This window comes from Takifugu rubripes, chromosome 13 (genome assembly GCF_901000725.2).
Source record: "Takifugu rubripes chromosome 13, fTakRub1.2, whole genome shotgun sequence".
NCBI lineage: Eukaryota > Metazoa > Chordata > Actinopteri > Tetraodontiformes > Tetraodontidae > Takifugu > Takifugu rubripes.
In genome coordinates this window covers 4,683,529-4,711,307 of record NC_042297.1, presented here as the reverse complement: position 1 = coordinate 4,711,307, position 27,779 = coordinate 4,683,529, and the positions used below count along the sequence as shown (strand labels likewise).

The following is a 27,779-nucleotide window of genomic DNA, read 5'->3' as shown; positions in this document are numbered from 1 at the left end:
TAACCCCGGTCCTCTGATAGCATAGTGAGATATCCCAGCACATGAGGAAGACACATGTTGGAAAATGCTATTAAGGGTGCCTGCAGTGTCTTACATAGGGAAAGAGGTTGGTCAAAGGTCACTGCAGTCTTTGGTCTGTTTCTGACAGATGAGGTTTCATATAGAAGTTCCAATGACACGTCAGACGTGGTGTCATTGGAACTTTTGTATTGTCAGTTGCTGAGGGCACTTTCCCATAAGCTGCATTAATGAGATATTCACTATGTCAGAGAACTGGGCTTCCCCTAGTTAAATTTACATGCATGTTAGTGCACATGACTTTTCATGAGTGTTTAATGAATGTAAATTGTTAGTCTGTAGATTCCTCCCACTACGCCTTCTGGATTTATTCTTGGTTTGTACCAAGGACCACCAGGCTCTTTTTATAATAATGGTTGAAGCAAGTCTTACTGTGACAGACACACATTTATATTGACAGCCCTGAGGACTGGTAAGTGCTGTTCTCTGATCATCATGGAGTCATGATTTTTACGGTCTGATCCAGTTTAGGTTTGTTACGTCTACATACACTTTATCGGTCTGATAATGGGGTGTCAGGCAAATCCAAAGGGCGCAGTATAAGAAAGATTCACTGGGAGGTGGTAGCTTTTACTGGGTCTGTCCAGAACAGAATGAAGTGGCATCTCCGTTGCATAGCTCATCCTGAAATGTTGCTGTAGTTTTCCTCTCTGTAATCATTGTATTGGAGTTTTCAGGACCTCTTATTTGACCCATAGATCGATGTAATTGGTTTAGTAAATCACAGCTGGAACGCTTTCGATGTCAGTGCTGATGTTGGACGACGTTTTCTTTTGCTGCTGCTCTAAATCTTATACAGAGCCTGGTGGTGCTAACTCGGCTGACGCAACACGACAGTGTGTGTGTGTGTGTGTGTGTGTGTGTGTGTCTGTGTGTGTGTGTGTGTGTGTGTGTGTGTAAACTGAGTGTGGTGTTAAGACCACAGGTTTTGAGCTCTCACTTGGTCTGTTCACACAGCTACAGCCTGGAGGGCCTCACCGTTGGCCAGGAAGAGCTGAGGGGCCATGCTACCAAGGGGCCTCGAATCCTGGAGTCTTTAAGTATGCCCCAGCAAGACAGTGATGACAGAGGCTCTTTGGTTTCTCTGACAGAGGAACAGGAAAAACTGGTGGAGCACAGAAGCCTGCAGGACCTGGTCAGAATACACCCCCTCCCACACATTTCCCATGTTAAGCCTGATGATTGAGGAATTTAGAAAGAATTAATAAACATCACTGTCCTCTTTCTCTCAGCTCTTATTGTGATGAAATACACTGTCAACTGATGCACATCACAAATGATGTGCATCGCTTCCTTGTTTTAAGTTAATGGTTCCTCTTACCCATTAAGTGTCTGGATATGTCTTCTGCTTCATTAGATGTCTAGTTCAGTGGCTTTTCCCACTTTTTTGTGCACTTTTTACTCACTTTTGTATCCTATGCATTAGAAATCAAGGCGGTATCGACCTTTGCGAAACAGTTGTCCTCCAATGACACTGCCACTCACCAAGTCTGTGTCCATGCTCGCCATCAGCCAGAGAGACATTGATGGTGAGTGATAAGTTGTATTTCAACTTATATTGTATTTCAACTTTTCAACTTAGATCATTGACCTTTTCATCAATACTTTTTGTTTGAAGTTAAAATGTGTGTACGCTTCTCTTCCAAAAAGAGCCATCGTAGTGAATTATCTGAAGCATTAAATGTACTTTGAATTATCTTTTGGGCCCAGTCCTACCTGAAATTATCCAGGAGGAGGGGCTTAGGAGCTTTCTTGCCTCTACCAAAGCCTTCCGTCACAAGGAGATTAAATACCTGTCTTCTTTTTTATATAAAGCCAGTACTTTTTCCACAATCTATCTGATTAATTCAAATGCTTAAGAGTTTTGATTCAAGTCATGATGAATCACAACTATTGAAAATACCTATTTGCATCTTTATATAGCCGCAAAATAAGTCTGTTCCTGCTGTGTTTTTTTTTTTCTGTTGTTTCCACTTTCCTTTGCTGCTCCCACCCCAGCTGTGGGACGTTTGAGGCGTAAGAGGCGAATTTCCATCTCTTTCAGCCTTTCCCCCCTTCTCACCAAATCTAAGTCTCAGTTCATTTATGGGGGCTCTTCATCTAGTGATGATGAAGATAACCTGAGTAAGTAAAAGTAGAAAGTAGCTGTGACCTTGGAGCCAGAACAGTAGATGTTTTCTGTTAGAATCCCCTGTTGAGTCATTATATTACACAGTCACATTATGGATTCTACAAGAAATGATGGATTAGTAGAGAGCCTTAATGTAAATGGGAGCCATTCTCTCTGCTCTCTGCTGGATTTAATGCAACAGTTGTGTAGTGAAGCCTTTTACAGCTACAAGATACTGAAGGTTAATGAAACCGAAAAGTTGAGCTGCAATGAAACTTGTCATCTGAGAATTTTACTGCGGATATGAAGCCGCTCCCAGTATGAACCAAAGGTTTGTAAGCATGACACACAATCATTGGTTGAGAGAATCGCACCGCAGACAGTAATTTCTCCCCATTTTTTTTTTTGAAGTAACAGCCTACATATTTAGGTGACCTTTTCTCTGAATATTTTTTTAAAAGGAACAAATCAAAATGATTCAGCAGGTGATTTGAGAAAGCCTACCACCTGTAGCTTAGCTGCAATTTTCCTTCATTAGGTTGTTTCAAGTTTGACAATGTGACACATAACAAGCAATGCATTTTTCACGCCTGTCATCAAAGGTTTTGTAATACATTAAAGATGACGTGGAGAGTTAATTTCTAAATTATATTATTTACCGGTAGCTTAGATGTACAATATATTCAGTGTTATTGTAGCAACTCGAGCCCAAAAACACAACTTTAAACAATGTAGTAATCTGGGCAGACTGAAGGAGAAGAAGTAGAATTATTTCATTTTAATTGATTTTTTCTACAACTGGTACCAGAATGCTCTCCAGAGTGAAAGGTGGCATTTTCTTCCACAATGCTGCTCACAACATGTTTCAAGCCGGGCTCAAGGATGTAGGAAGTAGCTGTTCAAGGAGAAGATGATGCACAGATGTTCAAATCCCTGTATAGTTTTTTTGCAGCTTGTACCTAGTGATAAGCCATCATCATGATATGTTTGGTCAACCTCTGATCAGAGTTGTTTGCTGCTCTAAAAAAGGGATGAAGCAGAAATTTCACCAGCAATTTTTCACCAGCAATTTTACCTACCTCTGAATGCTGATGTCATCTCTCTATTGTTTCTCTTTAGGTATGAGGTCATTCTCCAGCAACTCTGGTTCATTAGCATACAGGTCAGGTCACTGCCACATTTACACATTAACAGTAATTGTTTTAGGTCTCAAGAGCAGCTGGAAACTATAAAGTCATAGAAAAAAAGACAGTAAATAAATATGCTTTGAGTGTGTGTGATCTGGTCGGGCCATTATTTCATTCAGTTTATTTAATGGTAAAGTTTTGTGTGCATCAGTATATCAGAGGAAGAACCGGGCCCTCTGCGCAGTGACACTGAAGGAAAAAGTGTGACAAAAGTCAGCCGGACCTTCAGCTACCTCAAGAGCAAGATGTACAAAAAGACCAGGGTGAGTTTTTATTCATTCTTCCGTCTAGTTCAGTCTTAAATTTCAAACATACCGGTAAATGTTTTTGCAATAATGGATGAGGTCACAGGCTTTTCAGCTGCCATTTTTCATGGACTCCATTTTTAGGACATTTTCTCTGAGCTGCATTTCAGCCTCTGTCTACTCTACGGTGACATGTTTTTACTCAACTGTGCTGGGAGCTTCCCAGTGTGTCCATTATCAACAGCACTGAGGCATTATTGAGAGATGATTATCTGTCCCGTATTCACCTTTCCCAGTAGTCTGTCTGTTGTCCAATTTATCTCACACAGATACAGATAATGATAGCCCAGTAGGAATGTTCGAGTTACTTGTTATATTTGATAAAAATGAAAATAACTTAATTTTGAAAGCAACTAAAATGAAAAATTCTGATTCAGCTGCATGAGTGACATGGTTATACATTCAAATCTGGATTAGATTTACACTAGCACTGATGAAATATGCTATTTATAGTAATATATATATATATATATTTTTTTTTTTTTTTTTTGGTGACAGCAATTGTGCAGTCTCTGCAAAGAAGCAGCCGGATGAACTGGAAGTAAAACAGGAAGTGAGGACTTGTCTGTGGCTTTATAATCTCTTGGCCAGTGTTTTTAACAGGATTCACCACAGCCTGCAGCTGGTCAAACTCATCCAAGATGGTTTTTACAGACTCCAAAAGAACTAGCAAAGCTGGTGTAGAGCACTCACAGGTGTCTGCATATTCTGTGGCCAAAAGACAGACTTTAGATATCTTTTACTGCGTTCCAACATATTAAAACTCACTTCATTGTCTCACACCATCCAAATACTATCCATTCTTAACCTTTTTTAGAATCATTTCTTCCCCAAAACGTTAGAAATTTCTGCCTGCATGTTCTGACAGCGGATCTAGTATTTTGTCATCGTGTCTGTACCGGTCTATAGGGTCACTGCTGTAGTAACACATCCTGTAGCCAGTCATTCACTTCCTCATCTGTGCTCTGGTGATGGCGCCTCACAGCTTGTTGTAGCTTCATCCACTAAGTGACTGCCAGAGATGTTATACAGAAGATTCACAGGGAGCCATTGCTTCTCACTGAAATGGAAAGGATGGCTCGAGGTAGGCCTCTACAGAATGTTTTGGTCTCCCAGTCAAGTTGGAATTATTTAAAATCAACGACGTTCCTCTCTAGAGTGAAGTTATCTTGAACTACGATGTCTTTTTGCTTCTCATGTCTGTTAGGGTGGCAAAACCTGTCACTTCTCTTTTTGACACAGTAAAGTTAATGTTTTGCCATTCACCATTGCTTTTTGCAGTTATTTGTAGATAATGTTATTTTACAGTCTTCCAAGCAGATCACGGTTGATATATTCACGCTTCAGTCAGAAAGCTGCAGTGTAAGGAAGTGAAAGTATCTGCTGAGCTAGACTTGTTGTAAAAACATGCAGACTTGCTGTGGGCCATTCAGTCTTATGGTAGCTAGGAGCAACGGAACAAAATGGCTTCTAGTTTATGTCAGAGTGTTGTGGTCCTTTTTAACCAAGAGGCTCAGGGCTACCCATTAAAATGAGCTGGAAAGTCCATTTTCCCTTTTCCTCTGGGTTTGGGTGGAGGCTCTGTGATGTAAATCCAAGAGAATGAGAGCTCTGTTCTTCTCAGCGTCACTTTCTGGGATTGTGATTCAGATCAGCATTCTAAGATGACAGCAGTTCAAGACGGCCTTATTCATCAATGCACAGGCTGCAGAAAGAGAGTTCTGTTGTGGAAAGGCCAAAGGTTTAACCTCCAGACACTGTCGCTGTCACGTGTCCTGCATCTTTATTAGCTGTTTAACAGTTAATAACAGCCAATATAAGTTGCACTGTAAAATGTCATATCAGCATGGATTTTCCTCTTGACAGAATTGTGGTCTCTACTGGTTGTTTTCCAACATTAGTTGTGTATTAAGGCATTTGAGCAGTAGTCCTATATGCACAAAATGTCAATAGTTGTTTTTCAGTTGCTGTTATATGAACCAAAATATCGCCCAAAAGTGCAATTTTAAAAAATTCCTTCATTAGAGAATTTGTTCCCAGCATCAGTACATCAGCAAGTACAAACATCAGTTATTATGCAGAAGCCCCCTGCTGTGTAGAACATCAGAGTAATTTTGCCACTCTGCTGGATTCAAATTTAATTTTATCAAGTTGCCCAGATGCTCATACAGATGGGGCATTTCACAGTAACAAATAGGATCATACAGTATAATCTTCTCAACATGTGACTACGCACTGTCTTTGGCTTACAATCAACTTCTCAGAAATACATTGTGAAATTGATTCAAAAGAGCATCTAAAAATTTACAGATTTCTGACGCTGCTGAACCACAGTGTTATGGCCTCACTTGTCTCACAATTGCTTTGCAGTTTTGTCATTTGCAGTTCATGTCTAAACAGGAAGCTTTCTTGTTCAACTCTGTCACTAGTTGAATTTTGTTATATCCACTATCCATGTTGCCATAGCAGCATATATACTGCACAAATATTGACATGTAGGTCTAGAACAAATGTACCTACATAAGCATTGTTTGTGTATTTCTAGCATAGCAGAGGCACAGTTAAGGACCCCCCTCCCCATTAAAATTTAATGACAATGGTGTGCAAAAGACACCCATGTTCACAGTCATAGGTGACATATTCCCTTTATATTTTAAACTAAATATTGTTTTACTGTCACCTTTTACATCCGTTTACAACAGAAAAATAAAATGGCCTTCCTAGTTAGTGTAGAGTAGCGCCCCCTGTGGCCATCTCATGGTGCCACATTGTTCCTAAATTAAATTGTCTGGATGCCTTTTCAAATATCTGATGCTGAATTCTATAGTGAGGATACTGGAAAGGTCTTCTTCCAATGTTTCTTCCATGACGGTCATATTTGTACACGAAGGTCATGTTTTGACCTCCACTGTTCTGTTAACTGGCATTTTTTCACCACCTTGTGAACTGAGGAACTGACCTGAAGATACATTACTTGTTTGTGGGCATCGAGACTTTTTTAACTTTAAGGTCTAGACAACTGCTCAGAGCAGCCAGTGGCTGCTGAGTGTTGTCATTCTGGTGATTTAATGATTTGCATCAGTTGTTCATCCCTATTGGTGACTGCTAACAAGCCTTGATGCTAGCAGGATCAAAAAATTCTCCTGAGCTTGTCTTCTTTTACAATATAAATAATACACTGCTTAAAAGGTACTTTAAAAAGGGCGTTCTCTTGTTTTTGGACATGTTGAACAGGGATGCCCAAAGTTCAGATCGCTGTATGTTAATCATGCTTCTTCCGACTGATATGTGCACGCAGCTTTCAGACCATTTAGGCTTAAAGGTTTTTGCTTTGATGTCACAAATATCTCTGGTCTGCTTCGTTATAAATTTGTTGGTGTCAATGGTGTTTTAAATAAAAATAGTTATTGTTTTTAAATATTCTATCTGTCCAGGAAAAGGACAAAGAGAAAAAGGATAAAGAGAAGGATGCCAAAGAGAAGGAAAAGAAGGTCGTTAATGGCCATCAGTTCACACCAGTTGGTTCAGTCCAGGGAAGCCAGTGTTCCCAGTGCAACAAGGCTTTAAACAGCAAAGATGCTTTCCATTGCACACGTAAGTACCTTTATCCAGTTGATTTTTTTCTTGTTTTCCTTTCTTTCCACTAAAAGTTCCTTCATTTTTTGTTTAGAAGTATGCAACGGAATGACGCTTTCATGTGGAACTTAGCTCGTTAATGCAGGATTTTGTGTGGGCTTTGACAACGTCATCATTACATGTTTTAGTGTGGCAAAACACTCTGACGTAAACAGTGGCCATCAGCGTGTTGATGGTTATCGTTGTTTTGTAATTTCGAGTGTCCCTTTTGCAAAGATTGGTTCACATTGAGCAATGTCGCAGCGCTACTCCAGCGATGCTGCCATGATCGATAAAAAAGATGCGACATGTTGCTACACATTAGGATTCCCCGACTGGTGATATTTAATCGAGCATGATGTAATTCACGCATGTGCTTACTTTAAAGGTCATATAACTTCAATTTGATTTGGTTGATTAAAAAAAAAAAAAGGGTAAAAATCCTTCGGAGATTGGTCTCCACAAGAAGACTGATCTTATGGGAGTGGACCAAAACTTTGCTCTATTTTGAGATCTGAGTGAGCATCTATAATGACAGCCTGTTGGCAGGTTGGCCAGTGGCAAAGTTAGCACATGACAATATCGTTTCAATTTCAATATCCCAATTCAATATTTTGTCAATGCATTAAAAAAAAATAAAGAACCCATCCAAATTGTCCCCTAAACTTTTTCATTGGTATGAACACTTATATACTTATAGCACTTATAATATGTGTACACTTGATAAAAAAGTCATGAAACATTGTTCACTGGTGTAAGATTCAATACTTTTTTGTATTGGTTACTGAAATAGCAGACATCTTAAGTGGGCCCCAGCCCAACGTGTGCACGAGGGCCCGCCTAACGCTGCTAGCAGCTTTAATTATTATTATAACAATGGTATGCACAAAATGCTCATCTTGCAGACATTGCATTTTGCTGTAGCACTGCCTCCGTGCTCCACTTTAAAAACAGTGGACGTTCAATTTGCTCTTGTGATCTAGCCAGCTTTTCATATTTGCCCACCAGTGACCAGATCACAGCTCAGCTCACTGCCACTCACACAAATATACAGTACTAAAAGCATTGTGCCATACAGCCTTAATAACACACTAATCAGCTGGATATTTTTTCCATTTTCCACAAATGTGGAATGTTTACAACAGCTTTGACTTCCAACCTTCTGATCAATGATCCAGATCCTTTCCATATGATTCAGGTCCTTGTAAAATTGTTGGATTGACCTCAATTTCCGAACATGTGATCGCCTGAGGCCCCATCATTTGACCCAGGACAAAATGCCACGGCAGCCCATTCATAGTAGACACAGATTAGAAAGTCATCCATCCTTCACTTTGAGTAAAAGTACATACATGTCAGATTAAACAATCAGCAAAATAACTTTTGCTCTATTTTAAACTGAAGCAAGAGACACGCAAAAGGGGATGTAATGTAGTGCATATGCTTTTAGCAAAAAGCCCCAGTTCTACAATGGTACTCTCAACGGTCACAGTCTGTTTGGAATTCTTCAGATGGACCATCTCGGTTCATTTTGTTTCCAGTCAGTCTGCTTAGAGGATGTTTTTTTCTTATGAGCCTTTTGTGCTCACAGATGTTTGGCTCATTCAGCAGACAAACACAGGGATCCTTTGTCTGTGATTAGCTGCCATCTTTGCCAGTGCACAAGATAAATGCAGTAAAATACTCTGTGAAATTTAGGAGGAGAGAAATACGGCAGCTTTGACTGCGGGGGTGGTCATTAAACACACATTCAACTTGCTGGATTCCTTATGGCAGATAATGTTTTTTGCAACTGATGTGTTGAAGGTGACATGGAAATGGCCCCTGGATTTGCTGCTTTTCTTCATTCTGAGTTGCACAGGACTGTTTTTCTCTTGTCACTGAGACAACGGGTGTGATGATGTAATCCCATTGTGTGTGTGTGTGTGTGTGTGGTGAAGGGTCTGATAGCGGACACTTGGGTTTTCTCTTGCAACATGTCTGTTTAAGGCACGATTGGAAACTCGGTGTGTAAAATTAGTGGAAACTTTCTGCAAGAAGCCTGTTCCTCCCTGCAGGGACTTTCTGATTGAGTTTACTTCTGCTGTTGTTTTCTGTGTGTTTGCGTGGTCTCTGCAATGGACACGACAGCTTCAAAGTTTGAAACCCCTCTGAACTGATTTGAGAGCATGAAATGAAAGTGTGGTTCAGGGAATTAGAATCTCAGATTGACTCAACAAGCTCCCATCGCTGAGCCGATCCTATTTTAGCAGTCTGGAAGGATGACCCTTGCTCCGTGGTCATTTGAGAATGTTTACATAATTGAACATTTCCCATGTAATTCAGACTGTACTGTATGTGTGTAAGTTATTGGTCAGACCGTCTTTTTTCCCTGCCTCCTTCATGAACAGTATTACTCCTAGATTGCATCACATGCTCTGCTCCAGTCTGGCTTTCATTAGTGGGCTGGTGGAGTTTCCTGGCCAGCTCAGAAATACCAGTCAGACTTTCTATCCCCCAACCTTTCCATATACCCTTGACGCACCCACATCCTCCATCATCATTGCTCATGATGGTTACCAAGCCTTTTCTTTTTCCAGACTGTAGTGCTTCTGTCCATAAGGGCTGCAGGGACAGCTTGCCTGCGTGTGCCAAGGTGAAGATAAAGGTACACATTCCTTTAGCCTGTCATTTCTTCAGCATTCTGTCATCTCACAACAGAAAATGACTTCATTTGTTTATCTGTCTTTTGACCAGCTGCCCAAGCAACAGCATACAGTTCCAGACTCAAGTTCTGCTCCTGCAGTCATGATGAGAAACAAATGTGAGTTTTCTAGCAAACCATCAGTTCCAGTTTAATATCCTAAAATCTTCAAATCATTCTGCGACTATATACAGTGTGTGTGTGTGTGTGTGTGTGTGTGTGTGTGGAAAGAGAGAGAAAGAGGAGATTTTACTTTTAAAAAATTAGATTAGATACAGAAGTACAGGTTGATTTCTTTTTTTTAATTTATTTTTATCTTCAGACGGTTCTCCTGATGAACTCTCCAGATTTTTATAATCAATCATCTTATTATTTTATAATGCTGTTTATTATTTTATTGTATTTTTTAAATTCACCCATTTCCTTTTATCATTTCCATTCTATTTCCTTTTACTGCTGCACAGCAGTTCTAATTCTGATTGATTTTTTTCCTTTATATTGATACTGTGAAAAATGCACAGATTCACTTCACAGCAAATGAATTGAATCTAATTTATTAAGTATTTTCCCGCACACAGTTAAGAACATAAAAAGTTAATTTAGGTCAAGAAGGAAATGTAAAACATAAAAAGTAATTTTGTCTATAAAATTAGAGGAACCATTTTAACATCCAGTGTTTTTTTTTTTTTTTGAAGACTTCCTCTGTACATACATCAGTTAAACAACCTACTTTTTAAAGGTGTGATCATTGAGACACATCAAGGACTGCAGTCATCAGGAGAGAGCAGCAGGAAAAATAAAAGACATCTGTAACAGGAGCATTTAGCACAATCACTGTACATGAAGTTTTAACTTTCTGAGGAGGACAGAAGAGTTCTGGAACCAAAAGTCCAAATGAGTAAACATATCTTTGTGTTTACCCAAAAGGTGCCGGTTAAACTGGCCTGCAGATTTCTGATTTTAAGCCTTGGAAAATGTTTGGTTGTTAACTTTGATAAGTCCCGCTGTCAGGTGTAGATTTAACGAGCATTTATCCCTTGTTATATGATGTCATCTTCGGTGCAGCCGGTGGGACGAAGGAACGCCCCTGGTCAGCCATCTTGTCCCCCGAGGACCACTCTTCATTGACCCTTCCATCATCCAGGAGACCCACTAGCATCATGGCTTTCCATGGCAACAACCTCTCAAAGAGTTTATCCATCCACAACATTGCTGGGTATGCTGAGCTGGAATATGTCTACCTTGTTATGTTAGGATACAATTACAAAATGGTTTCTTCTTTCTTCTTTATTCAGTCCAATGTTTGATGAGATGCCAATTAAAGGCCTCCGATACCTCTCTCAGTCTACTGACTCCCTCAACAGAACCAACCAGGTCACAGAGTCCATGGAGTCACTCACCGATGAAGGTCAGAACATTCTCATCACTCACTGATGATTAGACTGCTAAAGAACGCTGCTGATCAAATTAATAATTTCATAATACATATGATCTGTAGCCTGGAGGCTAAATGTAACAGGCCCTCTGTTGATGCAGGAACAGAAATGATGGATGGTCAGTTGATGGGAGAGTTTGAGGCAGAGGCAAAGGAGCTGGAAGCTGATTCTTGGAGTTTAGGAGTGGAGCAGCAGTACCTGCAGCAGCTGGACAGAGAGCTGGTGAAGAGGCAGGATGTCATCTATGGTACGTCAGTGAATTAGCTTTCTGATTAATGTTAGGTAAAAATTAAATCGGGTTTTGTCCTGGTTTAGATGTTGTAGCCGCCACCCTAAAGGATCGTATTCTCTTGCCTTTCCGATTTATGGCTTTGCCTCACATAACTTTTATAATTCTACATCATTTCATTGAACAGTAATGTCTAAAGGAAGTATTTTTTTCAAATTAGTTTGTGGTGAATTTCTTCTAAATGACTACAGTACTGATGGCTACTGTGGTGTCAAGCATCAGCGGTTTGTGTCTTTCAGAACTGATGCAGACAGAAATGCATCACATCCGGACATTGCGCATTATGTCCGAAGTTTACAGCAAAGGTCTACAGAAGGAGCTGCAGCTGGAGCTGCAGACAGTGGAGAAGCTTTTTCCAGTTCTCGATGAGCTCCTGGATTTTCACACACAGCACCTTCTCCGCCTGCTGGAGAGAAAGAGGGAGAGCCAGCTGGAAGGAGGGAACCTGGATGGAGGCATCATCATTAGCAGGATAGGAGACCTCCTGGTTAACCAGGTGAGAGTCTTTACGGATCATCATGGTCCTAAAATGTAATAATACAAGAAAAACTATTCTTAGCATAAAAAAAATGTTATGCGCTTTGTATTTTATGGACTTTTATGTACTGTGCTGGTTTACTGAATTCTATTGGGTAAACCAGGTTTGAATATAAGGTTTGAACTCAAAAAGCTTTTTGGAAAAGAGGTGAAACATCTCTGAAAAATAAAGAAAGGCCAAGTGATTTTTTTTTTTTAAGCTAAGCTTTTTCCTTGACCCGGTCGACTAAGAATATTCGCTGACAAGAAAAATGATCTTCTATCACTCTCAACGAACAATTGTTTTGATTTGAGTCTTCTGAGGGGACGAATCAGGAAAAAAATTTACAGTCAAGCATCAGTGTTTGAAGTCTAATCTAGTGAAATTTAAAGCTTGAAATGTGAAACTTAGCTAGTCAGTGTGCCTGTACACAGTCCTGGCCCATTGTGAATCATACAGGATTTCATTATAACCGTAAAGGCCTCAGTACTTACTGCTTAATACTAAATCTCAGCAAGCTGGAAGAACCCTAAAGCAACACCAGGTCCAAAAAGCAGGTGTCTTCCAGCTCTACAGTATACCCTGCTAATGCTCCTCAGCTGTACTTGCTACATTAAACCTTAGAGCTGTACAACAGGGCTCGGTTCTTCTCTGTGATGCTTCTTCTCCTGCTATCTTAGGTTATTTTACAACTCCCTTGCCAGTTTTCTATCAAACGTATATTTCAGGACAGTGCTTTGCATTACCCTCTATGATTATTTGACAATGCTGCTTGAAATTTAAAAAAAAAAAAAATCGTTGTTTATGCTGCGTTCATGTTTATGCATTCATCTTTATTTTACTCTAGTTCTCTGGATCCAATGGGGAGACCATGAAAAGGGTTTATGGGCGATTTTGCAGCCGTCACAGTGAAGCAGTCAACTTCTACAAAGACCTCCTGACCAAAGACAAACGTTTTAAGGCCTTCATCAAAGTAAGCCTCTAAGATTCCTCTCTTTCTTCAGGCAGTGAAACAGCCTGCTTCGTAGTGTGTCCGGAGAGAAAATGTGGTTAACCTCATGAAAGTCCTGAGAAAATGAACAAAAAACTTTTTCCTTTAAACTTTGATGTTTTATTTCAGGGAGCCACAACAATTAGATTCATTTTCAGTAAATTCAGTATCTGCGGAACATCAAGGATGAAGTTTACTGTAGTCTGTTCATTTTCTCAGGACTTTCATGAGGTACCACTCTGTTCAGAAACACACAATAACCATATCTGCTCTTCATATGTCTGAGTATTAAAAGTAAAATTTGTGCTTGAGTCCAGCCAGGACATGAAAGGTGATGGATGAAATCAGAGTGGTGGTCTTCTTTCTCTTACATCCATCCATCATCCAGCAAATCCAAATGTTTTTCTACTAGGACCCAACTTTTGTAAATCAGTATTTGGGCTACGTAGATATGTAGACATGTTTTTTTTTAATCTATGGTTTTACTTTTTTAATGCCATCAAGCAGGAGATCATCATAAATCTGATCAGGAGTTGGCAACCTTTAGCATTAAATGAGCCATTTGGGCCCATTTCCCACCAAATTAAAACCTATTCAGAGCCACCAAGCCTATTTGACCACTAAATTGGAGCTAAAACCCAATATATGATGTATCTAAAAAGTTACGTTTTTATAATCGATAAAGGATAGACGGAAAAACACTGACTTTTATTTTCCATTTTTAATTTTTTCCATTTTCCAATAATATCAAAACCAAGTCTTTTGAGCCGAAGAAAAAAAAATGACACGAGCGACATCTTCTTCTGATGTTGCGCACGATAGGAAAAAATCTGCTCCTACAAGTACGTGGACCTAAGGAGCGACAGGACATTTACATTTTTGCGTAGATTTTAGGAATAGCATTGCATATATTGAAAAATATCTTTCCACAAAACCAGGCTCAGATCTAACTGGGTAGTTGTCAACAAGGGCAGAAGCATTAAATTGCTTTTAATGTTTCATTTTTTGTTGTTCAGCTACAATCATCACATATTCTGCTTCCCGGTAAATCAGTTTTGTCACCCGTAAAAGCAAATTTATGCACCCCTGATGTGTTAAACATTGGAATTTGTCTGAAGACTTTCCTCTTCTTCGATCATCCATTACTGGAGGTCAACAGAAGTTACGTGTCAGTCTGTTACGTGTCCCCCAGCCTTTCTAAATGTTGCATGTTTTTTTAAATTACTTTTGTTTTCCGTTTTCAGCTTCCTCTGCTTTTTCAGTGAGAAGAAGATGATCTATAAATCTATAGATCTAAATACAGGCTTTACACAGCCATTTTTCCTCCCTCCATTGGTATTTTGCACACATCCTATAAAAACAGAAGCCATATTGCTCATGAAACCTCCTTTTTTCCTGTTTTCTGAGGCATTTGACCTTGTCTTCTGCAGTCTGTCTGACTGTCATTGTTTTTCCAGGTTTCCCAGTGATTATTTAAATCTTGGTATTGGCTTTCCACCTGTTGTGTAGTCTTGTGTAACTAAAGGACTTGTGTTTTGTCTTCAAGAAAAAGATGAGTAGCAGCATTGTGCGGAGGCTTGGTATCCCAGAATGCATCCTGCTAGTGACACAGAGGATAACAAAGTACCCAGTGCTGATCCAGAGATTGCTGCAGCACACTAAAGGTTAGCTTTATATCAAGGTTACACAATAAATGAAAGGCTCAGTGGGAGGAAACAGGGTGAGAAGAATTGCTAATTTTAAAAGTATAAAGAATTGCTCCAAAATGTGTCCTAAGTAATTTTAGAATTATTTCTTGGAGTATAGATTCCATGTAAACAACAAACAAATGTAAATAATGAATGGATCGACACTTTGACCCAACTGACCCATCTGCCATCTCTCATCGTGCTTCAATCACAGAAGGTGAGGAAGATTATGAAGACCTGACAGAGTCTGTCCGGCTCGTGAAAGAGGTGATCGCGGTAGTCGATAGCAAGGTGAACGAACATGAGCAAAGACGGCGCCTGAAGGAATTTCACGCGCGCATGGATAGTAAATCCATCATGATGATGAAGAGCGGGCAGATTTTTGCCAAGGAGGACCTGCTGAGGAGGAGACTGATCCACGATGGAGTGCTCCACCTGAAGAGCAACCAGGCCAGACTGAAAGGTAAGGAGGTGTCTACTGCTGGACCTCCCATCTTGCGCTATGTCTTTTCATTCAAACACAAATGTTTAATTTCTTGATCTTCCACAGAGGTCCACGCTCTGCTTTTGTCAGATGTCTTTGTCTTCCTCCAAGAGAAAGACCAGAAATATATCTTTGCAATGCTGGTAGGTCCCTTCCTTTGTCTCTCTCTAGTCCATGTAATGTTTGTCAACCCACCATTGCTGCTATTAGCATACGCTATCCTTCTCAGTTTTTCCAGTGTTTAACTAACTGGCTGCAACACATAAAGCTGCTCCTGGCTCCAACAGCAACCATAACTATAATAAATCAAATACTGTAGGATTCTGGGGGTGTTTTTCCATCACACACACAGACGCGCATGCAAACACACATATTGGCCTCTAGCGTAATAATCACATCCATCATTTTAAAGGGCTTGGCTTGGCCTGTTGAGTTCAGGCTGTTGACGCTCACAGAGGTCCAGTACAGGTCAGCTTCAGCTCTGTTCGTCAACAGCAGCAAGTGCTGGCTAGCAATTCTTTTTACCAGGACAGTAAAATTATAATGTGATAATAAGAGGCAGCCGTTGGCTTGTCAAGGTTCCCCTGAGCCAGGCTACAATTAAAGATTGGTCAAAGAAAAATTCTCTTTCTTGATTTCAGCCTTTGAACAACTGAACATCCAGTTTTTTCTACTTTAATGTCTGAACGTCTGACTACAGGAAACCAGTTTTTATGTGGTTAGTTTTGCAGCGTTGTGCAGGGATGACTCAGCTGTTTGTGGTGGCTTTTTGCTTGTTTTAAGGAGGAAACTGACAAAGATTGTCAGAATCTAACCAGAATCTTTCTTTTCTCATTTCTCACACCACCCTTCCTATCTTCATGGTTTCACTCATCTTTATTTTATATCCCTCCCATTCCTTACTCATCCTTCCTCTTCTCCTCATACACAATCTCTCCACTCCCTTCCTGCTTCTCATGTGCACTGCCCTCTCTTTAAACATCTGCCTTCCCCTCCTCCTCCTTGGCCCTCCCACTGTCGTCCGTCCTTTTTCCCTTCTCTTGTTGCCTCCATCAATTCCTGTCCTGCTTCTCCTTCCAGGACCAGCGCTCCACAGTTATCTCTCTCCAGAAGCTTATTGTGAGGGAGGTTGCTAACGAAGAACGTGGCCTGTTCCTCATCACGGCAGGCATCGCCAAGCCAGAGATGATGGAGGTCCTAGCCAGCACGAAGGATGAGCGAAACACCTGGATGCAGCTCATCCAGGATGCAATGCAGTCCATGTGAGTGGATCCATTTTAGAAATTATTATGAAATAATTGGATTTATTATTACCAATCTTACCAATCCAAAGATGCCCTTTGTCCTAACATACACAGTCTGCTTAAAGTAATGAGGTCTGCTGCACAACAGCTTTGGCCTTTGCAAAATTCACTATGAGTATTTGCCTTGTAGAGTTCACCTATGGTATGTCTGTGTTGTAACCCAGGTGTTAGACCCAGCCCAGTTGACTAGATAGTAATATACGGTAAGCTGCGACAGAGTGCTGTGCCGTCAGTAGGATTAGCAGTTCTCTACCTGGGGATGGGATGTACTCGGGGACAGTCTAATGCTGGATTGGCTTCAAGGGCAGCTCGCTATAAGCAGAGGATTATTCCACAGCAGCCGGCAGGAAGGAGGGAGATTTACTTCAGTCTCCCACTCCATGTGCCTGTCTTCAGTTGAAATAGAAAAAAAATCAACTATTGACAGGAGTGAGTCAGATTAACCCCAAAAGCACACTTTCTTCTTATGCTCTGTCAATTTTCTCCCAACAAAACTATAACTATTTCTATTCTCTCAGGGTTGTCTAATCCCCGTGTAGTTTGTGTTCTGTAGCTTACACAGAAATCTGAGAAACTTGTGAAGTTGTTTGTTATTTACCAAAGATAGCGATTGTGTTTTGTGTTTCGGTCTTTGTTAATTATTCAGTTTCTTTGCTTGTGCACATCTTCTGATAGGCAGTTAGTTGGTCTGGTTGGTGGTTGGTGGTAGACTTGAAACAGTGTTCTGTAGATGTGGCTGTAGACTCCTGGTGGCTTATTCATTTATTAGCTTTAATCTGCCTTGTATTTTCTTCCACTTGGCTGGACAGGGAGAAGGATGAAGATGAAGGGATTCCCAGTGAGACAGAAGATGACAAGAGACAACTGGAGACTAAAGCCAAAGAGATGAGAGGTGAGAGGACACTTATTCAGAGCATCGCTTTGGATGAAAACAGTGGGCTCATATTTTGTCTGTTTCCACTGCTCAGATCTGTTGAAGCAGAAGGATTCAGAAATTATGTCCTTGCTGGAGGAGAAGGTACAGCTCTTCAGAGGCATGTGGGAGGGCTTGAATCCTGGTGAGGACGTCTGCCGACAGGTGGAGCCTTTCTTCAGGTCAGCCTGCAGCCAGGAGCCACCCAGGGGGGCGTCAGTGCTAAACAATGCCCTGCAGGAAGGTAAGGCTGTATGTGGTGTCTGTTCTGGAGGTGATTGGAGTCAGAAAAGAAAGAAAAGTGGTTTTTATCTTTCCTCTGTCTCATCTGGAAGGGGTTTTATTCCACAAGGTAACTGATGGTTCTGGTCTGAACGGGGTTTCTTCAGGTTAGATCCAGAAAGGGCACATTCTGTGGTGATGCAGAGTCAGACATGTGTGAATGTGTTCTCAGTGTATGCAAGAAACTTGACATTATAGCAGGATGATGTTTCTATGGCAACTTGTATGTTTGATTACAGAGGACCATAGTGCTGAACATTAATTCCTGAATAATGACCTGCAGCCACTCATTTTTAGTGTGGCTTTTCTAAAGTCTTTGGGTAAACTGAAAGACTGCTGCACCTGTATACATTGTATGAATTAGGTTTATTTATTCTGTATGTATTATACATAAAAATTTGAGATAATTCAGGCAAATGTATAGTTTTCTTCAATAGCTGAGGCTAGACAAGCAGTCCAGATTGTCCCTGAGCTGCATGCGCTTCATCAGAGAAATGGGATTTACTGGAGACAGCAGATGTTAATTCTATTGTCTCTATTATTATGGATGTCCTGGACGACTGTATATGCTCCGAAGTATTGTTCTCTGTTGTTGATCTGTTGTGGGCTGTAAAATACAAGTCCTCAACGTCTTAAACCATACACTAACCAGTTGCACTGGTCCAGTCTAGCCTGACATTTTGGATGTCATATCGTTATTTACGTACTGTTCATATCCATCAGAGAATGTATTTTACTCCGTTTGAAAGCAGAAAACCTTCAGTGGTTGCACACATTTAAAGATTGGCTGGTTCAGAGCCAAGAGCTGCACACTGTATTTTCACCCTTTCCTTCAAAGCCTCAGGAACCAGTTGTCCTGATTTGATATGTCACTTGGCAACACTAATGTCATTTCTTTCTGCTGAGGCTGTGGTCTTTGTTGGTATCCTGCCACAGCAGCTTTGTTCCTCCTTGTTTCCTGCTAAACTCACTCCCTGTGTGTGTGTACGTGCATGTGTGGGCAGTAATCATGTAAGGACACCAGTACTGTCGCTGTATTCCAAGAGTTTATATCTTTTTTTCTAACTTTTAGCAGGAGAGCTGCTCTGTTCAAACAGGTTGTCAGCGGTTGCTTAGCAACTGCAGGCAATATCAGGTTGAGAGTAGAAGTGCCTGGTAGGATCCAGAGAGGTAACACAGTTAGCTGGATAATTCACTTACTGACCTGCACGTGTTTTCCTGTGTGTGCGCGCGTGCGCGTGCTTTTACAGTGGAGAAGCTACAGGCACTGGTGAATGGCAGCCTGGGTGGGGTGATTGCCAGCATCCAGGAAGGACCCACAGGACCAGTGTGTTTGCCTCGTCGAGCTGAGACCTTTGGGGGCTTCGACAGTCACCAAATGCACAGCAGTAAGAGTAAGTGTGTGTGTGTTCTGAAGAGAACAATAACCAAACTGCACATCCGAAACAATGGCTCCTGTGCTGCTGACATCAGCAATGGATCAGCTGTGTGCCTGGACTGTAAATGTGCAGTGATGCTGGTAGGAGCCCAACCTATGATCTGAAAAGTTCTAAATCTAACATCAGATGTCCTTAAAAGTGAATTGTGGTGGTCCCCTGACAGCACCTATACTCCCCACAGTTCCTGTTCAGAGTAAAAAGATAAAAAATTTAGACAAGTGCTTGGACAGCTGAGGTGATGTTTCCTGGGGGGGATGTGGCCTCAGGCAGAACCTCTGAAATTCATGCTTGCAAACTGAGTGGAATCGGGCTGACAGTCTGGCAGATACTGAGTCAAATGAGGTCCACTCTACACTGGGAAAAGTCCTGGACAGCTGGAGTAATATCATAAAATATCACAAGTCCATTAGAACTGTCCAGATTAGGTTTACCAGCACAAACTCGATGCCATTAGTCTTCCCCTGTTGGCTCTGTTTCCTTTTTATTTCTATTAACGCTTAAAAACTGGTGTTTCTTTGGGAATGTTTTGGAAAAAGGGTAAACAGGCCTCTATGTCAGTGTATTAAAAAGGTAGAATTAAACTAGACAATTGCACAAGTGTCAGGCCTGTATCTCAGAGGGTCAGCCGGGCGGGCCCACCTGGACACTCCTTTTCATACCTCGGGTACTTTTGTTGATGGAGAATACATTTCTGGCACTTTTTGATCAGATCGTGTCCCCTTTTTTTGATTTATCCTTCCAATCTTTCTCAAGCTCCAGCTAAATTATGCTAATGGCAGTGCTCCTTGTGTTTTGTTCATGTTGATGTGTAACTTATTTAAGAACAGATTAGTATGTTAGGATTGGTATGATGAGTGGAGTACAATATTAGTCCTGCCATTGCTAAAAGTAGGCATCCATCAAGCATTTGTCATTATCTCTATCTCTCTATCTATCTCTCTATCTCTCTATCTCTCTCTCTATGCACATTTCTGCGTGTGTGCTTTCCTGTTCTCACTTTTGTACTCTCTTTTGGCTGTTTTTTTGCCGTCTGGCTCATTATTGCCTCCTGTGGGTTCGTCTTTCTGTCAGGTGGAGACAAAGATGAGTGTGAAGATTCGGTGGGAGATCTGCGCAGGACGGAGTCGGACAGCGTTTTAAAGAAGGTTGGTATTCAGCTCCAACTATTGTCTAAAACTTCTACACCCCCACACCTCACTCCATCTTTAACAATACCAAGATGAATTTAGCTACTCCCCCTCCACTGAATTAGCCTCTTGACTCTTCCCGTCTGGTCCTGCTGTTATTGGTGACCGTGGCTTATATAACCAATAGTGGCCTTTTAACATCTTTTAACCTCTGAATTTGCGAGTGTCATTTGTTCAGAACTATAAATTCTGGTGATTGCATTCCAATGTAACTCTCCTGTTCTAGCTTGTTTTCACTGTCATATTTTCAACTCAGTGATATATTGTTTGTTATTATTAGCATTAGAATTGCTAATCAGCTTCACACTTAGCAACAATCTGCTCTCTGACCTCTCACCTCTTCAGGCTCAATTGAGCAGGTGATTTGGCGCCACCTTCTGGACACAGATTGTTTCTGCAGTCTGTTCAGGGCCCCTTTGGTGTTGCTTGCGATGTATAATTAGACAGCTCAGTCCTCAAAGCTCTCGTTTCACACATTGCCAAAGCAGTGACTCTTCATTTCCTGATGTTTTGGAATTGGCAGCTCTGTTGTAGCTGACATCTGCTTGAGTCCACAACAGATGAAACAGATGCTTTGGGGGCAGATGTGGCGTGTGTCCACTTTGTTCTTTGTTCTAAGTTTGTGAATTGGAAGAATTGGTATATTTTTGGAGTCTTTTATGGCAGATACTCATCTCTACTACCGTTGGATAGTGTTTGTAGTCGTTGACCCATGACTTGCCTTTGTTTGTGTTGAAACTCAGTATTTTTATTAAAATGTATATTTTGTAGCCTTTCCAACTGCTCTATTGTACCAAATTAAAGAATTAGAAAAACCTTAATCTATACTTGAGATGAAGAGCAAGACCTGATGCTTATGAACATCTAATCCTTGTCATGGAGCCAAGGTTAAGAGGGGTTCAGCGGGAAAGCGTAAGATTTAATCCAAAAGTCAAAAGGATCGTTAAGAACTGCAAGTCACTGCCTGGACAAATATTTGAACTTCTGTCGCTGTGATTGTGTGCAGGGAGGCAATGCCAGCGTGCAGCTGCTGAAGAGGAACAGTGAGGTAACGCCGCCCTTAATCACTGCTGCCATACATCAAACTGTTCTTTTGCTTGTTATTAGCATCCCTACACACACACACACACATTTAGCAAGAATTCCGCACGGTTAGTATCTGATTGCAGTTTAGCTGATATTACAGGTAGTACTCGTTTAAAATACAGTAAACGGAGGGACAGATCTGATCTGAGGGATGACTTTAAAAGCAGCTACACAGGACACTCCTTCATTTGAATGCTGAGCACACACACACGCACGCACACACAGGTATGCCTTGTGAAGATTCTTTCTTGAGTCAGCACATTAAACATCTGAATATTTATTCCAAAATGTCAGAATTGAATGACTCATGCTAACAAGTTCACAGTAGCCACCTGTTAATAGTAAGAAGATGTTTTTTGCGTGGATATAATAGTGCTTTGTTCTCTGGTGCCTCATTTTTTTTTGCAATTCCTTGTAGAAACTTTATCTTGCAGTTACATTTTAATGGAGATGTAGTGTTTTCTGCATGTTTAATGATTGGAAAATTGGCATGTTTTAAACATTGTTGCCTGCTGAAAACCTAGTAGCCTTTCCTGTTCTCAGAGTACAAATAGAGAAAAGCTCCCGTCAACCTCATTGTTGTTTCTTGTGCCCATTAACTGATAGAACACGCAACCACCCCCTGTGCTGATGAATCGATTAACATAATACATTCGAACTAGCGGCAAATTTGGCTCTGACAAGATGCTCAAAGATCTGTGTGTCTCCTCCTACAGCAGGTCCTCAACAGTGTCTCAAATCTACATTTCCTCCTCAGCACTCTGCAGGTATGTTGATAGAAGACCGACTAGACAAGGGGTGCCCAAATCCAGTCCTCCATGTCCGCAGACGCACCGGGTTTTCCTCCTTACCAGGTGGAAATTGCTTCCTTTTCTTGTCCATTCAGGTAGATGTCGTTTTCACCTGACATCCCTCGTTCTGCCTGGTAGGATGGAAATCCCGGCTTGATAAGACCCTTGAGGCCTGGATTTAGGCATCCCTGTTTTAGATGTAGACCATTTGTCATCAGAAGACCTAAAATGCAGCTTTAGCAAGTGTCTGTGTGAAGAGTTTGTCTGTTGACCGTGACTGTTTGCTCAGGCGGTGGTGGTCCAGCAGGATAGTTTCATAGAAGAGCAGCGACAGGCCCTGAGCGAGCGTTCCTCCTCCTGCTCATCTTTATCACGCACTGGCTCACGGCCCAGCTCGCTGATTGAACAGGAGAAGCAGCGCAGCTTGGAGAAGCAGCGGCAGGAGCTGGCGTCCCTGCAAAGACAACAAACGGCTCATGCAGAGGAGAGGAGGAGGAGGGAGAGGGAGTGGGAGCTGAGAGAACAGCAGCTGACTGAAAGAGAGGGTCTGGTGCAGATGCAGGTAACTGTGTGTGTTTGCCTGCTGCTTCTCTGGGCCATAAAGGGTTAATACAAAACTTCTGAGTGGGATGAAAAAAAAATCAATGACTTCCAACCTGCAGGAACAATTAAACACTAAATGGAAACAGACTGGTAGCTGCAGTGAAAGGTCATGCCTGCAAATTAGCATACTGAGCTTGTGCTTCCTCCCAGGATGAAACTCTGTTTCGCTGTTGCTTTGGACAGATTTTAGACTTTCAATCTGTGAAACATCATAACTTTAGAGCCAAATAGATTTTGACCTTTAAATGCAAAACAGTTCAGTAGTACTAACAAGTAGACAAAGTAAAAGGAAAAAGGTCTTCTGAGAGAAAAAGCAGCAGAAACCTCTGTAAACTTCTTTTGCTTCACTATCTTTAATTGCTTTGACATAGAAGAGAAAGTTTAAACAGGAACATAAAGGTTTTGAGAATGGGTCTTTTTTATTCACTCTCCTGATGGTGGAATATTTTTACATTAGAAGATCACTGAAACAATTGGGTAAATAAGGAAACGGTCGGCTTTTAACTGCACGTCTGACTTTGTCCAAAGGTCTAAAAGACTTCAAATACATTCCAACTCTTTGTACAAAAGGTTAAATAAATGTATATAAAATATATTCTTGAGCCGACGCTTCTCCCTGTGAAAGCTTAAGAGCTTTGATGGACTGAAGATATAAATGAAAAAGTGCATTTAGTTAACAAAAAAGCCAATTAAGAGCCAAACGAAGAGACGACCGCACGTCGATCAACTTACTGATCTCACTGAGCTGCTCATGTGCAAAACGTGTAGATTCGACCTTCGCTTCCAGTCTGGTCGTGACAAAATACTCAAAATAGTGATAGAAATACGGCCACATCATTTGGGAAGTAACTATGGACAAACTGCCAGCAGCCATTTTACATTTGTTTGGTTGTATGAAACCACTGACACACGTCCTGGTTCTCTGCAGGAGGAGGAGGTCCAAAAGCAGCAACAGCAGCTGCAGGAGGACAGGCAGGAGTGGCAGCGGAAGAAGGAGGAGTACCAGAAGGACCTGGAGAGGCTGAGAGACGCCCAGAGGAAGCTGGAGAGAGACAAAGAGGCAGTGCAGCGGCAGTTTGATAAGATGGGAGACGTTCGTCTGTCTGAGGTCAGTAAGACCAGTGGGAACTTCCTGTAGTCCATCTTTAACAGTTAATCACGCTGCTGTCAGTCTACCTAAATATTTACCTGAGTTTTCTTCATCCATCCCATATCCCCCTGTAGAGGACTCCCTCCACCACATCAGATGAATCCCAATTCCCCGGCAGCTCCCAGTCTCTGGAGCTGGACCCACTGGAGCTCCCCCCCTCCTCCTCCTCATCCCTGCCTAGACTGCAGCCCCTGCGCTGTAAAACCAAAGGGAAGGGCCTCAACCCTTTCTCCTTATCCTCCACCACCCCCAGTCTGAAGGCCAGTGAGGGCAACAATCAGATGTCCAAGGGTCTGCTGCAGCTGGCCAAGAACAAGAGCAAAGAGGGGAAGAAGAAGAAGAAGAGCAAAGGCGGGAGCGCACAGACAGCAGGTAGAGGTTGTTAGAACAGACTGGAGATGGTGATCGATGAAGGTTAATTAACGATATAGCTGCTGCCCTTCAGATGTAATGAAGGTTCCTGCCTGAAACTTCTACCCACATATCTGATCTCCAAACCTTCTCTGGGACTGTGCTCGTTTCAGAACCGCACTGCTAAACTGTCAGAGATATCCCGTCCTCCCAGATAAAGAGACGCGTAGCCATCTGGCTTTTTATCAGTGCACAGTTCAGCTGTGATGCCGCAGGAGTGCATTATGGGTAGTCGAACACAACCCTGTTGAAGAATTACTCCGGGCGTTTAAAAAGCAAACGGTTCTTCCTGAAGTAGGCGTTTCGTTTAAATGATCACTTCCTGTTTTATTTGGACTTATGGTGCAGGTCTTTTGTGTGAGCTGTGTCTCGCCGAGCATTGAGATGACAGGAAGCGGCTCTTGCCGCCACGCTTTGCTGCGGGTGGCTAATGCTACGTGCTTAAGTTCCCCAGGAGGTTTCCTGTAAACAGAAGAAATCCTTTCAGGCCTTTTGTGACGGTGAATCTGACTTTCTTTTCCTCCCTCCAGATCCTCAGCACCTCCCAGAGCCTCCACTGGATGGAGAGATCTTCTTCTGCTAGGAGAGGTCCCTCCTCTTCCTCCTGGCTTCGCCGGCTTCCTGTTTGCATGTTTGTTCCATCCCCCTGTCCTCCAGTCACGCCAGGCTCCTCCTCCCTGTGACCAGGGCCACACGTGCAAGGGACCTCATTGAAACGGATCCCAGTAACGAGAAGCTCCCCGCAGCTCCTCCCCTGACGAGTGCAGGAGGCAGACTGTCGTTCCAAACGCAAACTTCTGTTGCAAAGCAGATCATGTCCACTGGTTTTTACCTCCATTTTGATAGAAACTATAACTGGCACGATGCCTCTTCTTATGTCTCCATACGCTCAATCATGTTGGCGTCTGGGTCTTTAGAATGTCAGAAGTGTGCTTTTATCTTATGGCTCACTTCATATCCTGTGTGTTTTAGAGAAAGATGATGAATCTAAACTTGATCCTCACGTTAGCTGCCCCTCAGCAGGCTCCTTCCAGCCTGCTCTTCAGATTTAGTGCGGCGCTCCTCTGTTCTTTTGTTTCCCTATTTTCCATTTGCGTGCAGCTCAGCAGGTAGCATGTTAATGGTGTCTGTCGGGTTTCTTTTGTCATCTTGTGTCTTTTGGTTGTGATAATAGAGTTGGTAGAACCATGAAGGTTTCAGAAGACAGTTGATGTGAGGATGAAGCAGAAGAGAAAATACCAATAATGGCAATTTTATGGAAAAACTATAGGATGTTGCATGTCAGTGTTTGGATGCTTAATGATTAACCTTATCATTTCAGATTACTCGGCACATGTCAGTGTTGTGTTAAGCACTTTGGTCCTAATATTTCTATTTTTTTTAGTTGTGTGAGATATTAATTAATCAGATCTTTGTGTTCTGTGGAGCTTTTAATGAAGGGCAGCGATGCTCATTAAAGCAGCAATGATCCAAAGCTGTTGAAGATAAAAAAGCTGCTGCAGCTTCCTCCATCTCCAGCGTTTTGGCTGCCGGCTTTCGTGCAGGGATCAGTCTTACTTATGAACCCGCCCCCCCCGGTTCCAGGTTGTGGGCCGTACCGACCTGCTGGACAGGTAGGACGTTGAAAAAGGCAAATTAGTATAAAAACCTTTGGAGTGAATAACAGATGCGCCGTTAAACTGCTGTCTTTGCTGCCTCTTCTGTCACGTCTTTAAGTGCTTGTTTGTGGACTTGCTGTCTGCGTTGAGGATTTGACTTGATGTCGAGGCTGGTTTATTATAGTGTGTCTTGTAAGAGGCTTACAGGCCCAACCAATTAGTTGCTTCATGTCTTTTGTTTATGGCTTTGGCTTAATCCTGTCGGAGAAACAGGAACGAGCTTTTTTCCCATTTTTGAAATCTCCTTTTGTTGCTTCAGGTGTGTTTCTGACCACTAGGGGGCGCTTCATATGTGCAAAATGGTTCTGTTTCCCCACAAGCAGCTGAAAAAGATGAAACTCTCTTTTTCATATTTACATTACTTCAATCACCCCCTGCTGTTGGACACGCACATGCTTTTCCTCAGCGGGTCATCTCCGAGTGGAGATAATGTGATGAGCGTGGGACATTTTCCCCACAGCATTTGTAATTGACTGCAGGAACAAATAAGTCATCAGGAATTGTAATTGGTTATTCTGTGAACGCAGTCCGCAGCCGCAGCAGCTTTAATATAGAGCAAAAGACGGTCTAACAGTTGGAGGAAGCGACCGGGCAGAACCGCAGACCTCCCTCTGCAAGGGACAATCAGCAGACGCGAGTCATGAAAATGAACCTCCTCCTCAGTGATGATAGGCCTGTCCATGAGATGAGTGTGTCCATCATGTGAACCCTGCAGAGCCTTAAATCTTAATGAAAAAATGCACTAGAGTAGAACCCAGCATCTTCTCAGGACACAGAGGAGAGCGTTTATACCTCTGCTTTAAAACCTTGGAAATGTTTGTACTATAAATGTGGTACAGACCACTTTCATTCCCAACAAAAAAGGGCAAAGAGAAAACATGTACATATGATTTATGTATAAAAAAAATCAAGTGTAAAAAAGGGTTCCATTGGTGATTTCGTTCACCATTTTGTAAGAATGTTTTATTTATGTTTGATTCTCACTCTTGAGATAATGTAAAGTCATATTTCTGTCATAATAAAAATCTTAACAGACATTTTCAGAGCTGCTTGTTGATTATTTACCGTTATCATTTCTCTCGGCTGATCCGACAACACAGAATATTCCTCAAACTCCACATTAACCTGCTACAATATGCTGAAACTGTTGTCGGCCAGATGGCAATGTGAGAGAAACTGTCTGTCTGGGTTACAGATGTATTGTTTTTGCTGCCATTTCCAAAGATTTGAGTTTATTTACACTTGATTAATCTCCAGAAAATGATAAAACAACAGCTAACATCTGCCGCCGCTCGCTCATCTTCCCTCCGATGCAGCAGGAGTCACATGAGAAGACCAAAGTCAAAGTTCTGAGGCTTTTAGATGTGTTTTTAGTCTCGCCTTTCATTTATTCATGGAGGTCATCAGAGATGGGCTTTAAGTTACAGAAGGTTCCCCCAGGACGCTACAGGCTTTGGTTCTTCTTAGAAATATGACTCAATGCAGCTACATTACTCATAAGAGTTGGTTTTTTTTAAAATGTTTTAATCAATAACAAGCTGCAGTCGAGCCAGTCAACTTGGTTGTCATGAC

At 41.7% G+C, this 27,779-nt stretch overlaps 1 protein-coding gene across 3 annotated transcripts in view; it reads left to right on the top strand.

The window, feature by feature from the left end:
- The window catches only part of LOC101062104 (A-kinase anchor protein 13), an 87,067-nt gene extending 59,823 nt beyond the window's left edge, over nucleotides 1–27,244 (top strand). For 2 of the 3 annotated variants that reach the window (XM_029846669.1, XM_011609552.2), the window contains 26 exons: nucleotides 1,036–1,213; nucleotides 1,505–1,607; nucleotides 3,308–3,350; nucleotides 3,527–3,638; nucleotides 7,115–7,274; nucleotides 9,875–9,942; nucleotides 10,032–10,098; nucleotides 11,044–11,194; nucleotides 11,274–11,386; nucleotides 11,515–11,661; nucleotides 11,943–12,199; nucleotides 13,068–13,193; nucleotides 14,758–14,875; nucleotides 15,114–15,362; nucleotides 15,450–15,526; nucleotides 16,464–16,645; nucleotides 17,497–17,579; nucleotides 17,656–17,844; nucleotides 19,133–19,276; nucleotides 20,393–20,466; nucleotides 21,515–21,556; nucleotides 22,311–22,361; nucleotides 22,675–22,947; nucleotides 23,917–24,096; nucleotides 24,213–24,510; nucleotides 25,080–27,244. In XM_029846669.1, the coding sequence (XP_029702529.1) occupies nucleotides 1,036–1,213; nucleotides 1,505–1,607; nucleotides 3,308–3,350; nucleotides 3,527–3,638; nucleotides 7,115–7,274; nucleotides 9,875–9,942; nucleotides 10,032–10,098; nucleotides 11,044–11,194; nucleotides 11,274–11,386; nucleotides 11,515–11,661; nucleotides 11,943–12,199; nucleotides 13,068–13,193; nucleotides 14,758–14,875; nucleotides 15,114–15,362; nucleotides 15,450–15,526; nucleotides 16,464–16,645; nucleotides 17,497–17,579; nucleotides 17,656–17,844; nucleotides 19,133–19,276; nucleotides 20,393–20,466; nucleotides 21,515–21,556; nucleotides 22,311–22,361; nucleotides 22,675–22,947; nucleotides 23,917–24,096; nucleotides 24,213–24,510; nucleotides 25,080–25,132 (3,538 nt within the window). In that variant the 3' untranslated portion in view covers nucleotides 25,133–27,244. The remainder of the gene's footprint in view (nucleotides 1–1,035; nucleotides 1,214–1,504; nucleotides 1,608–3,307; nucleotides 3,351–3,526; nucleotides 3,639–7,114; nucleotides 7,275–9,874; nucleotides 9,943–10,031; nucleotides 10,099–11,043; nucleotides 11,195–11,273; nucleotides 11,387–11,514; nucleotides 11,662–11,942; nucleotides 12,200–13,067; nucleotides 13,194–14,757; nucleotides 14,876–15,113; nucleotides 15,363–15,449; nucleotides 15,527–16,463; nucleotides 16,646–17,496; nucleotides 17,580–17,655; nucleotides 17,845–19,132; nucleotides 19,277–20,392; nucleotides 20,467–21,514; nucleotides 21,557–22,310; nucleotides 22,362–22,674; nucleotides 22,948–23,916; nucleotides 24,097–24,212; nucleotides 24,511–25,079) is intronic. The other variant, XM_011609555.2, reaches the window with a different exon arrangement.
- Nucleotides 27,245–27,779: the final 535 nt, after the last annotated feature.